This window comes from Lampris incognitus, chromosome 1, assembly GCF_029633865.1.
Source record: "Lampris incognitus isolate fLamInc1 chromosome 1, fLamInc1.hap2, whole genome shotgun sequence".
In the NCBI taxonomy this organism is placed as follows: Eukaryota; Metazoa; Chordata; class Actinopteri; order Lampriformes; family Lampridae; genus Lampris; species Lampris incognitus.
The window spans coordinates 111824361-111838316 of NC_079211.1; the positions used below are offsets into that span (position 1 = coordinate 111824361).

Here is a 13956-nt window from a genome sequence, read left to right on the forward strand (position 1 = left end):
CACTCGCACGGCGCTGGTCACGTGACGGGGCCCGGCCGAGACGGAGCATGCTCAGTGAGTTCCCTCATATTCAACATGTGGGGAAACAGACCCACACAGAACAGAGTAGAATAGAATAGAATAGAGTAGAATAGAATAGACACGTGTCTTTAGAACTAGGCTATGACCTTGTTATTGTAACTTGTTGGTCTTCTTATCTGGAAGCTTTTGAAAGCGCTTTGAGGGGCTGTTGCAGCTAGAAAAGCGCTATAAAAATGCAACTTGATTGATTGATTGATTGAATGGAATAGAATACAAAATAATAGATTAGAATAGAAAAAATAGAACACAACCGAATAGAATAGGTTAGAATACAACAGAACAGAACAGAATAGAACAGAAGAGAAGAGAGCAGGACAGAATAAAATGGAACTGAATAGAATAGAACAGAATACAATAGAACAGAATAGAATTGCATACAACAGAATAGATTAGAATAGACCAAAATAGGATACAACAGAACAGAATATATAATAATAGATTAGAATAGAGCGGAACAGAACAGAATAGAATAGAATACAACAGAATAGATTAGAATAGAACAAACTGGAATACAGCAGAATATATTAGACTATATTAGAATAGAACAGAACAGAACAGAACAGAGCAGAGCAGAACAGGACAGAACAGAACAGAATACATTAGAATCACTATTTTTACAAAGGCCACTTCATAGTAATGGTGATAGTGACAGCGCAGGGAGGTTGGACTGGTCAACTCTTTTATTTTCTTTTTTCTGATTTTTCCCTTTTTCTCCCAATTTAGTGGCCAATCGATCTCTATTTTAGTTCAAACACCCACCCTCGTACTGCATGCATTCGCCAGCTGCATCTCTCCGGCCTGCAGTCTGGAAGGAGACTCCTCGCCACTTTCGTGACAAGGTGAATCCAGGCAGAACCATTGCTTTTTCTGACACACCCAGAGACACATTCATGTGACGAACACAAGCCGACTCCGCCCCCCTCCCGAAGACAGCGTTGCCAATTATTGCTGCTTCGAGTCCGGCCATAGTAGGATCTGACGAGACTGGGGCGCAAACCCCGGTCCCCATTGGGCAACTGCATCGACACAAAGCCGATGCTTTGACCGCTACACCACCGCGGACCCCTCTTACAAAGGAGGACATCTTAGTCTGTCATGCCCGTACAGGTGAAATCTTAGGTAACATACATCTGCGTAGAGATGCCGTTATGTGCCGAGACATTAATTGTAAGGATATGAGCATGTTGTTAGTGCTCTGTATGAAGCCAGTAGCCCTACTGCAAGTATAAAAACAAGACACTTCACATCAGGCCTGGTTGGAACAAGTATGTAGCTGGGCATCATGAAGAAGCCCGTGAAGTCTTTAAATCATAGGCTATGGTAGGCAGACCCAGACAAGGGCCTGAGGTTGAACACAAGGAGCTCACTAATGCAAGATACAAGTACACCATTCACTTCATCTGTAAAAAAGAGCAAGCCATGAGGGCAGATTCCATGGCTAAGAAGCTGCTAGGAAATCGATCCATCCATCCATCCATTAGCTGCACCACGTATCTTGTTCTCAGGGTCGCAGGGATGCTGGAGCCTATTCCAGCAGTCATTGGGTAGCAGGCAGGGAGACACCCTGGACAGGCCGCCAGGCCATAACAGGGCCGAGACACACATACACACGCACACACAAACATTCATACCTAGGGACAATTTAGTATGGTCAATTCACCTGACCTACATGTCTTTGGACTGTGGGAGGAAACCGGAGCCCCCGGAGGAAACCCACACAGACACGGGGAGAACATGCAAACTCCACACAGAGGACGACCCGGGATGACCCACCAAGGTAGGACTACCCGGGGCTCGAACCCAGGACCTTCTCGCTGCGAGGCGACCGCGCTAACCACTGCACCGCACTGCTGCTAGGAAATGATCCTGCTAATTTCTGGGAAGAAGTGAGAATTCTCAGCAACTATAAAACATCTCCACCATGCACTGTTGATGGTCTGCAGTACAGACAATATTGCTGAGTTATGGCGACAGCATTATAGTACCTTATTCAACTGTGTTCATAGTGATCTGTATAAGGTGGGCAATATTGAGAGTGATGATTCAATGGTGATCATGTCACACGAGGTGTACAAAGCTATACACAAGCTGTCTGTTAACAAGGCAAGTGGCTTAGATCATATTACTGCTGAACACCTTAAATATGCCAGTCCGAGGATAGCCCCTCTCCTTGCTATCTGTTTTACTGGCTTTATGGTCCATGGCTTGTTACCAGACTCAGTGTTGTCTGTACTGTTAGTGTCAGTCATTAAGGACAAAGCTGGTAAATTATGCAGCCTAGATAACTACAGGCATATAGCTCTAGCCAGCAGGAATTTATCAACTCCACGGACAACCAGTTTGGTTTTAAAGCTAATCATGGCACTGACTTATTAATATATATGCCTTAAAGGAAATTATTAACAAATACAGAGGCCAGAACTCATCGGTTCTTATGTTTTATTGATGCTTCTAAAGCTTTTGATCGTGTTAATCACAGAAAGTTGTTTGTTAAATTGAGTCAAAGAGGGGTGCCTAAATACACTGTGAGAATCCTGGCTTATTGGTGTGCCCACCACACTATGCAAGTGAAATGGGGTAATAGTGTTTCAGCCCCATTTGGGGTTAGCAATGGTGTCAGACAAGGGGGAATTCTGTCTCCAGGTCTCTACAGTTTATACACTGATGATTTGTCCAAGCAGTTCCCAGACAGCATCCGGATGTGGGCCACTTCAGGCAACGATGCGGCACTGATGGTCTTCTTCTGGCCCTGACAAAACTAATGTGAGCCTGAAGTGGCCCACATGTATAATAGCAAATATGGCCCAAATATACCAAATCAAATGTGGGCCTTTTTGGCAAAGATGCGGTGCTCTGGGCAACATGTAATCTGGATGTGACCCTGAAGTGGCCCGTGTGGTAAATGGTGACTATGGCCCAAATATCACATATTAGCAGTGAAGAAGTGACTGAATAAGAATGTAATTATCATTTTATACTACGCTCATATTACATGATACTACACTTCGTACATTACAGATCAAGTTGGTGTCAAAAAGTAACCTGCAGCGGCTGGGTTACAATGTCTGACAGAGTGTGTCGTTTATTTGAAGTATTTCACATGTTCAGGGACCCGAATTGTTCCATTTTGGATTGTTTGATGTGGCTACAAGATGTCAGAGTCATTCCTTGTGACTGTCTGTGCTGTGCAGTTCACAGGATCTCAGGGTAGATAAATGTGTTTGTTGTTGAAATAGCAACAGAAAGAGATGTTGTGTACACAGAGATAAAATGGCAGAGAGGGAGATCGCGAAGGGAAAACACAAACAGCCCTTAAACCTTGAGTATCACCATGTATAATAAGGCCAAAGAAGAGAAGTTTCCTACTGAGATGAAGAGAAGTATACAGGAGGTCAGAAGGAGTTGCATTGTGTTTTTGTGGGTTTAGAGAAAGCGTATGACAGGGTGCTGAGAGAGGAAGTGTGGTATTGTATGAGGAGGTCAGGAGTGGCAGAGAAGTATGTAGGAGTGGTGCAGGATATGTATGAGGGAAGTGTGACAGTGGTGAGGTGTGCAGTTGGAATGACAGATGGATTCAAGGTGGAGGTGGGATTACATCAAGGATCAGCTCTGAGCCCTTTCTTGTTTACAATGGTGATGGACAGGTTGACGGACGAGATCAGGCAGGAGTCTCCATGGACTATGATGTTCGCAGATGACATTGTGATCTGTAGCAAGAGTAGGGTGCAGGTTGAGGAGAGCCTGGAGAGGTGGAGGTATGCACTGGAGAGAAGTGGAATGAAAGTCAGTAGGAGCAAGACAGAATACCTATGTGTGAACGAGAGAGAGGACAGTGGAATGGTCAGGATGCAAGGAGCAGAGATGACAAAGGCATTTGAGTTTAAATACTTGGGGTCAACTGTCCAAAGTAACGGGGAGTGCAGTAGAGAGGTGAAAAAGAGAGTGCAGGCAGGTTGGAGTGGGAGGAGAAGTGTGTCAGGAGTGATTTGCGACAGAAGGGTATCAGCAAGAGTTAAAGGGAAAGTTTACAAGATGGTTGTGAGACCAGCTATGTTATATGGTTTGGAGACAGTGGCACTGACGAAAAGACAGGAGGCGGAGCTGGAGGTGGCAGAGTTGAAGATGCTAAGATTTTCACTGGGAGTAACGAAGAAGGACAGGGTTAGGAGCGATTATATTAGAGGGACCGCTCAGGTTGGACGGTTTGGGGACAAAGCAAGAGAGGCAAGATTGAGATGGCTTGGACATGTGTGGAGGAGAGATGCCGAGTATATTGGGAGAAGGATGCTGAATATGGAGCTGCCAGGGAAGAGGAGAAGAGGAAGGCCAAAGAGGAGGTTTATGGATGTGGTGAGGGAAGACATGCAGGTGGCTGGTGTGACAGAGGAAGACGCAGAAGACAGGAAGAAATGGAAACGGATGATCCGATGTGGCGACCCCTAACGGGAGCAGCCGAAAGTAGTAGTAGTAGATATATATATATATATATATATATATATATATATATATATATATATATATATATATATACATACACACACACACACACACACGCGCACACACACACACACACGACCTGCCTTGCCAAATATTTTTACAAGCTCCCTTGCCCAAGAATAATCATTTGAAAAATCCCAATAAAAAAATTGTTTGGTAGGTCCATTGTTGGGGGCAGCACAGTGGCATAGCGGTTAACGCGGTCGCCTCACAGCAAGAAGGTCCTGGGTTCGAGCCCCGGGGTAGTCCAACCTTGGGGGTCGTCCCAGGTCGTCCTCTGTGTGGAGTTTGCATGTTTCTCCCCGTGTCTGCGTGGGTTTCCTCCGGGGGCTCCGGTTTCCTCCCACAGTCCAAAGACATGTAGGTCAGGTGACTCGGCCGTACTAAATTGTCTGTACTAAACTGTAGGTATGAATGAATGTGTGTGTGTGTGTGTGTGTGTGTATGTATGTGTGTATGGGTCAGCCCTGTGATGGCCTGGCGGCCTGTCCAGGGTGTCTCCCCGCCTGCTGCCCAATGACTGCTGGGATAGGCTCCAGCATCCCCGTGACCCTGAGAGCAGGATAGGCGGTTCTGATAATGGCTGGATGGACATTAAATAAAATTCTGCAGTAAGTGTAAACAGGCTGCTGCAACAGCCTGTAAGACCTGGAGATAAAAAAAGCAAACCTACAAGTACGTTTAACAAATTTATTAAGATGACAGAAGTTGTTCATTACAAAGCCTTAAAAAAAAAAAAAAAAAAAAGACCGGAAACAACATCTTTGCCATGTATGGTAATGCCTTAACCTAAAGTACACGTTTTATTATTCCTATATTGACGAGATATGTTCTGTTACTAGGTAGAACTGTACATGTATGACTGGATGTGGTGAACTGCATCACTTAAGTGATTCACGTGGTTTCACTCCTGGGATATGTGAACGTCAGAATAACTTCTTTGCGGAGACTAAAAAAGGTGAAATACTGACATACATTCAGCAGGTGTGAATCCCCTCTAGAGGCGCTGGACCTTAAATAAAACAATCTCTCTGAAATTATACGGTACGATCCCACCTCACATCACATTAACCCGTCATACAAATCATCACTTACAAAGCCTACAGCCTCGCACATGAAGAGCTCCTGCAGGCTGAATAAAACAACGTTTTCATAAGCTGAAGTATTTGCATAATTACAAACTATAACAAAATGAAAAGGCAGAGTGACACGTATATGATAATTATTCTACTTTTTTTTCTGAAAATCTTGAAATTTAATTTCACTCTTTTCCAAAACAAAATCCTGATCCCAGCAGATTACAACAAGTGACACTAAGAACCACCAACAAGAAACAAAACAAAACAAACAAACAAAACAAAATTATTTCTCCCCACTTATGGTTAAACTTACTGTAAAAAATATGTATAATTTTACGGCTAAATATTCAACTACGTGATCTGATATGTTTTGCAGTGTGGATTTTCAAACATTGAGTTTCCATCATATTAAACTTGACATCATATTACCATCATATTATGACATCATATCACCATCAGATTATGACATATTACCATCATATTGTGACATATTACCATCATATTGTGACATCAGATTACCATCATATTATGACATCATATCACCATAATATTATGACATCATATTGTGACATCATATTACCATCATATTGTGACATATTATGACATCAAATTACCATCATATTATGACATCATATTATGAAATCATAGATGCCATCTAAAAAAAAAAACCAAATTGATGCAGAACTGCAACTTTGTCGAAAGTGCTAAAACAGTGGAAGTTAAAGAAATAAAGAAGGGTTCTGAATGGTGTGCCCAGAATAGTAGCGTGTAATGAGGATGTAGGCCTGTTTGTTCACCGGGTGCCACAGCTGGACATCAATCTCAGTTTCAATTCAACTTAAAAAGTAAATTTTCTACAAAATAAAAAAACATTCAAGTCATCTTATTACTGTAAAATCTAAATTCTATGAACAATACCCACATCGGTATCTGTAAAAACATTACTGGAAATTAAAACTATCATCTGAAGGGTTACTTTACAAAACTCAGTGTGTATGACTGCATTTTGTTGTCCTCTGTGACTGAGTCTTAAATGGTGAACACACCGCATGTGACTGAGTCTTAAATGGTGAATACACCACATGTGACTGAGTCTTAAATGGTGAACACACCGCATGTGACTGAGTCTTAAATGGTGAACACACCACATGTGACGGAGTCTTAAATGGTGAACACACCGCATGTGACCAAGTATTAGCAATAATTTTAGTAGCCTTCTGTTCTGATTCTTAACTGATTGCAGCAGTCCATATACTATATATATATGTGTGTGTGTGTGTGTGTATATATATATATATATGGAGTAACTGAGGTGACTTGGCCCCAGGTCTGGTGGGCATTGGCCACTCTTCTTCTTCTTCGTAGCTCATGTGTTGCAGCTGTCATCGTATGAAGGAGGTGCCTCTGCAACAGAAGGGATGCATATGAGAGTCGAGTCAATACTTAATAAACCCATACAAATACCTGCAACTGTATATGTGATGGTTTTGTGTGCTTGAACACCACAGCATTATCAGGCCCATCATACGCACACAGGCACATGTACTTTTACTTCTCAAGACTGTAGGTGGATTAAACAGGCCGGTTACTTACAAGCATTAAGTATGTGTCTAACTACTACTACTACTACTATTACTTTCGACTGCTCCCGTTAGGGGGCGCCACAGCGGATCATCTGTTTCCATCTCTTCCTGTCCTCTGCATCTTCCTCTGTCCCACCAGCCACCTGCATGTCCTCCCTCACCACATCCATAAACCTCCTCTTTGGCCTTCCTCTTCTCCTCTTCCCTGGAAGCTCCATATTCAGCATCCTTCTCCCAATATACCCAGCATCTCTCCTCCACACATGTCCAAACCATCTCAATCTTGTCTCTCTTGCTTTGCCTCCAAACCGTCCAACCTGAGCGGTCCCTCAAATATACTAGTTCCTAATCCTGTCCTTCTTTGTCACTCCCAATGAAAATCTTAGTATCTTCATCTCTGTCACCTCCAGCTCCACCTCCTGTCTTTTCATCAGTGCCACTGTCTCCAAACCATATAACATAGCTGGTCTCACAACAATCTTGTTAAGTATGTGTCTAAAAGGTTTATTTTTTTTGGGGGGGGGGGTAATCCCCCCCCCTTTTATCCCCAATTGTATCTGGCCAATTAGCCCCCCTCTTTCGAGCCGTCCCGGTCGCTGCTCCACCCCCTCTGCCGATCCGGGGGAGGGCTGCAGACTACCACATGCCTCCTCCGATACATGTGGAGTCGCCAGCTGGTTCTTTTCACCCGACAGTGAGGGATTTCACCAGGGGGACATAGCGCGTGGGAGGATCACGCTCTTCCCCCCAGTTCCCCCTCCCCCCTGAACAGGCGCACCGACCGATCAGAGGAGGTGCTAGTACAGTGACCAGCACACATACCCACATCCGGCTTCCCACCCGCAGACACGGCCAATTGTGTATGTTGGCTCAACCAAGCCGGAGGGTGTAAAAAAAATTCCTGCAAAATATAATGCTGTTATTTCAGAACACCTTGCAATTTAACATTTTATAAGTGACATCTTGCATGAGCAATATCACTAACAAAGATGCCAACTGACATCACCACAGCACATTTAAGTGTAAATGGACTATTGTTGTGCAAGCAGAATGAAACCTGGGTGAGAATTGCATCATTGACTGCAGCAACAGTAGTGACATGGGTATGAAGCGTTACAGCTACTACTACTACTTTCAGCTGCTCCCGTTAGGGGGCGCCACAGCGGATAATCCGTTTCCATTTCTTCCTGTCTTCTGCATCTTCCTCTGTCACACCAGCCACCTGCATGTCCTCCCTCACCACATCCATAAACCTCCTCTTTGGCCTTCCTCTTTTCCTCTTCCCTGGCACCTCCATATTCAGCATCCTTCTCCCAATATACCCAGCATCTCTCCTCCACACATGTCCAAACCATCTCAATATCGCCTCTCTTGCTTTGTCTCCAAACCGTCCAACTTGAGCGGTCCCTCTAATATAATCATTCCTAATCCTGTCCTTCTTCGTTACTCCCAGTGAAAATCTTAGCATCTTCAACTCTGCCACCTCCAGCTCCGCCTCCTGTCTTTTCATCAGTGTCACTGTCTCCAAACCATATAACATAGCTGATCTCACAACCATCTTGTAAACTTTCCCTTTAACTCTTGCTGGTACCCTTCTGTCGCAAATCACTCCTGACACTCTTCTCCACCCACTCCACCCTGCCTGCACTCTCTCCTGCACTCCCCGTTAACTATGGACAGTCGACCCCAAGTATTTAAACTCATACGCCTTTGTCATCTGTACTCCTTGCATCCTCACCCTTCCACTGTCCTCCCTCTCATTCATGCATAGGTATTCCATCTTGCTCCTACTGACTTTCATTCCTCTTCTCTCCAGTGCATACCTCCACCTCTCCAGACTCTCCTCAACCTGCACCCTACTCTCGCTACAGATCACAATGTCATCCGCGGACATCATTGTTCATGGATACTCCTGCCTGATCTTGTCCGTCAACCTGTCCATCACCACTGCAAACAAGAAAGGGCTCAGAGCCGATCCTTGATGTAATCCCACCTCCACCTTGAACCCATCTGTCATTCCTACTGCACACCTCACCACAGTCACACTTCCCTCATACATATCCTGCACCACTCCTACATACTTCTCTGCAACTCCCAACTTCCTCATACAATACCACACCATCTCTCTTGGCACCCTCTCATATGCTTTCTCTAAATCCACAAAGACACAATGTAACTCCTTCTGGCCTTCTCTATACTTCTCAATCAACATTCTCAAAGCAAACATCACATCTGTGGTGTGCTTTCGTGGCATGAAACCATACTGCTGCTCGCTAATCGTCACCTCTCCTCTTAACCTAGCTTCTACTACTCTTTCCCATATCTTCATGCAGTGGCTGATCAACTTTACACCTCTGTAGTTACTACAGTTCTGCAAATCGCCCTTGTTCTTGAAAATCGGTACCAGTATGATTCTTCTCCTCTCCTCAGGCATCCTCTCACTTTCCAAGATTGTGTTACACAATCTAGTTAAAAACCCCACTGCCATCTCTCCTAAACATCTCCATACGTCCACAGTATGTCATCAGGACCAACTGCCTTTCCACTCTTCATCCTCTTCATAGCTGCCCTCACTTCCTCCTTGCTAATCCACTGCACTTCCTGATTCACTATCTCCACATCATCCAACCTTCTCTCTCTCTCATTTTCTTCATTCATCAGCCCCTTAAAGTACTCCTTCCACCTTCTCAGCACTCTCCTTGCTTGTCAGCACATTTCCATCTCTATCCTTGATCGCCCTAACTTGTTGCACATCCTTTGCAACTCGGTCCCTCTGTCTAGCCAATCGGCACAAGTCCTTTTCTACTTCCTTAGTGTCTAACCTCTCATACAACTCACCATACACCTTTTCCTTTGCCTTTGCCACCTCTCTCTTTGCTTTATGCTGCATCTCCTTGTACTCCTGTCTACTTTCTTCATCTCTCTGACTATCCCACGTCTTTGCCAACCTCTTCCTCTGTATAATTTGTTGTACTTCCTCATTCCACCACCAAGTCAACTTTCCTCTGTCCTGATGACACGCCAAGTACCTTCCTAGCTGTCTCCCTCACTATTTCTGCAGTGCATGCCCAGCCATTTGGCAACTCTTTACTACCACCCAGTGCCTGTCTTAACTCCTGCCTGAACTCCACACAACAGTCTTCTTTCTTCAACCTCCACCATTTGATCTTCGGCTATGCCTTCACTTGCTTCCCTTCTTGGTCTCCAAAGTCATTCTACAGACCACCATCTGATGCTGCCTAGCTACATTCTCCCGTCACCACCTTGCAGTCTCCAATCCCTTTCAGATCACGTCTTCTACATAAGATATAGTCCACCTGTGTGGACTTTCCTCCACTCTTGTACGTCACCCCTGTGTTCGTCCCTCTTCTTGAAATATGTATACATTTCAAGAAGAGGGAGTATGAAGCCTTACAGCGTGTCACAAAATATTTTAGATTTGCATGGATAACTGATATTGCTTTAAACAGCATTTAAAGAGAGCATTTTTCAAACCCCAGGCATCTTCTCTGAATGTTATAATCCTAAAGATTTATGTGCAAAGAAATGCCCTCTTTGATACTTCCCGTTGCCCTCTGTTTATAAGATAAAAGCCTACCCATGGATATCAAAATCACGCTTGCTCATTTTGATGGTTACTATGGGGTATGATGTGGTGTAATCTTGATGGTTACTATGGGGTATGATGTGGTATATTCTTGATGGTTATTATGGGGTATGATGTGGTGTAATATTGATGATTACTATGGGGTATGATATGGTGTAATCTTGATGGTTACTATGGGGTATGATGTGGTGTAATCTTGATGTTACTATGGGGTATGATGTGGTGTAATCTTGGTGGTTACTATGGGGTATGATGTGGTGTAATCTTGAAGGTTACTGTGGGGTATGATGTGGTGTAATCTTGATGGTTACTATGGGGTATGATGTGGTGTAATCTTGATGGTTACTATGGGGTATGATGTAGTGTAATCTTGGTGGTTACTATGGGGTATGATGTGGTGTAATCTTGAAGGTTACTGTGGGGTATCATGTGGTGTAATCTTGATGGTTACTATGGGGTATGATGTGGTGTAATCTTGATGGTTACTATGGGGTATGATTTTGATGGTTACTATGGGGTAAGATGTGGTGTAATCTTGATGGTTACTATGGGGTATGATGTGGTTTAATCTTGATGGTTACTGTGGGGTAGGATGTGGTGTAATCTTGATGGTTACTATGGGGTATGATGTGGTGTGGAACATGTGATGTCTTCACCACAGTAGCCAAAATATGGAAGTTGAAGAAGGCACACAGATAAGAAGGAAGTCACTGTGGCTGAGGCTGTGTATGTACACGCTAGGGTGCTTTTCAAACCCTAAATGGATGTTGAAAATGTGAGACCACGTGCACATAAGGACAGATTTCACAGATTGTTTTGTCTTTCAGTCATATGAATGCACACAACTAGAAGATCAGACCTAGCAGCGTCTTCACTTCCTGTGGCGTCTGGAGAAGGCGAGTCTCCCCCCCACCCATCCTCATCACATTCTACAGAGGCACTATAGAGAGCATTCTGACCAGCTGCGTCGTCTCTGTGTGGCATGGGAACTGCAAGGCCTCCGACCGCAAATCCCTACAGCAGACAGTGAAGACAGCTGGCAAGATCACAGGAACTGCTCTCCCATCCATCCAAGGCCATCTATGATCCACGGTGCACCTGGAAGGCTCTCAACATCGTGAAGAACCCCACCCACTCTTCCCACATCGGAAGATGGTGGCGCGAATTCACATTTACAGTGGCCTCACCCAGTACTGTCCATGCAGTGTCTTTGTCCACATCGAAGTTTTGTCTTCATTTGATCGCTGGGAGAGCTGGCACTGGATTGGCTGAGAGAGCAGGGCAAGCTAAGCTAACTGCTAGCCCATGCAAACTGGCGGTTCCAATAACACCGAGGGTGGTCTGGTGGCGGCCTCACCTTGTGTTGGACTGGTGTTTTTGATGTCGTCGTGAGGAGTGCGGGGAGGTGTGTCGAGGCTATCTGGCTGGGGGAGCTGGTGCTGGATCAGCTGGGAGAGCTTGGTCTGCTTCATCTGGTGGGCCTGGGGACCACAGCCCCTGCCTGGAGCGTGCCCGAGGAGGAAATGCTGAGGGCGGTCTGACAGGATGTGGAAGTGGGGCAGGCTAAGCTAACTACTAGCCCATGCAGATCAGCGGTTCCGACAGTCATCCTGGCTGGCTTTCGTTCCCTTGGACAGTGATTTTTTTGCATGTCTTAGTTTGGATATGTATGTTCTTGTAGTTTGTGGATGTGTTTTGGTCTTTGTGTTGTACTGCTGTGGGAAACGCCATTTTGTTTCACTTCATGTGCGCAAGTGCATGAAGTGAAATGACAAAGTGTTCCTGATTCCTGATTCCACTTCACCCTCCTCCCCTCTGGCAGGAGGTAACGGGGCATCCGTGCTGCCTCCGCTAGACTACACAGCAGTTTCGCCCTCAGGCTGTGAGGTTCCTCAACAGCCTAAGCACTCAGAACTTCCATAAAATTACTTTCTGACCTTCTCAGCCACTGTCCGTGTCAGGTGTGCTTGTGATGTCTAGGTCTGTGAAGTCATTTTTGTTTTTATTGTGTGCTATTTGTGTTTATATGGCACTGAGGTCGATGTGAGATGTAATTTCGCTCCCTTGTATGGATGAGACATGCATATGAAGAAATGACAAATAAAAGCAGTCTAAGATTAGACCAAGGTGGTGCATCCCACATGCAAGTTTTACAAACCAGTTTTACTATCCAACAATCAGTCCTGTGTCTCCACTACTTTATTTTAATCAGTTGGTGGTAATGCAACCCAACCGGAGAAACCCAAAATCAGATGGAGAGCAGCACTCCATCAATGTAAATATAAAACAATCTTGTGCTTACTGGTGTGTTTGGGCTGGAGGTCTTCCTCAGAGGAAGAAGACCCGTGGCTGACATGTCAGAACGTTTTCGGTAAAATAAAGCACAAGAAGGTTCAAATATATTTACATTGAGTGCCTCCATTGTTCTAATTCTGACAAAGACTCTTGTGATCCAATGTGACTTTAGAGCAAAACAAACACAGGGATGTCCACAGTCACACAAAACTTGTCAGGCTTGTTGTGTGTGCATTGTTTTCCAACCGAAATCTATTTGAAAAAAATTCAATTAATAAAACATGGCCATTGTTTTGTTGTTCCGAGTTCTCAGTCAGCTTGGCTCTCATTGTCTGTTGTGAGTTTCTGTTTCCCTTACACTACAGGCCTTAGACTAAAGGCCCAAACATACTCGGGCGGAACGTACGCGGAGCGGACGCCGCCGGACTAAAAGCGGACGTCCGCAAGCCCTGCACGTGCAAAGCTTTACAGGAAACTACAACGCGGAAGTGCGCTCGACTATGGAAGCCCAAATGACTGCGGACCTTCCTCGCGGAGTCTGCTCTGCGTACGTTCCGCCCAAGTAGGTTTGGGCCTTTACAGTACAGGACTTAGACTTACACTACAGGATTTACACTTATACTACAGGACTTACACTTACACTACAGGACTTACACTACAGGACTTACACTTACACTACAGGATTTACACTTACACTACAGGACTTACATTACATGACTTACACTTACACTACAGGATTTACACTTAAAACACTACAGGACTTACACTACAGGATTTAAACTTACACTACAGGATTTACACTTGCACTACAGGA

The 13956-nt window shown here is 44.6% G+C and overlaps 1 protein-coding gene across 1 annotated transcript in view; it reads right to left on the bottom strand.

The window, feature by feature from the left end:
• Window positions 1-5260: 5260 nt before the first annotated feature.
• LOC130120875 (arrestin domain-containing protein 1-like) overlaps window positions 5261-13956 on the bottom strand; it is a 28335-nt gene continuing 19639 nt past the window's right edge. The window contains exon 8 of the mRNA XM_056289680.1: window positions 5261-7061. Coding sequence (XP_056145655.1) covers window positions 7024-7061 — 38 coding nt within the window. The 3' untranslated portion in view covers window positions 5261-7023. The remainder of the gene's footprint in view (window positions 7062-13956) is intronic.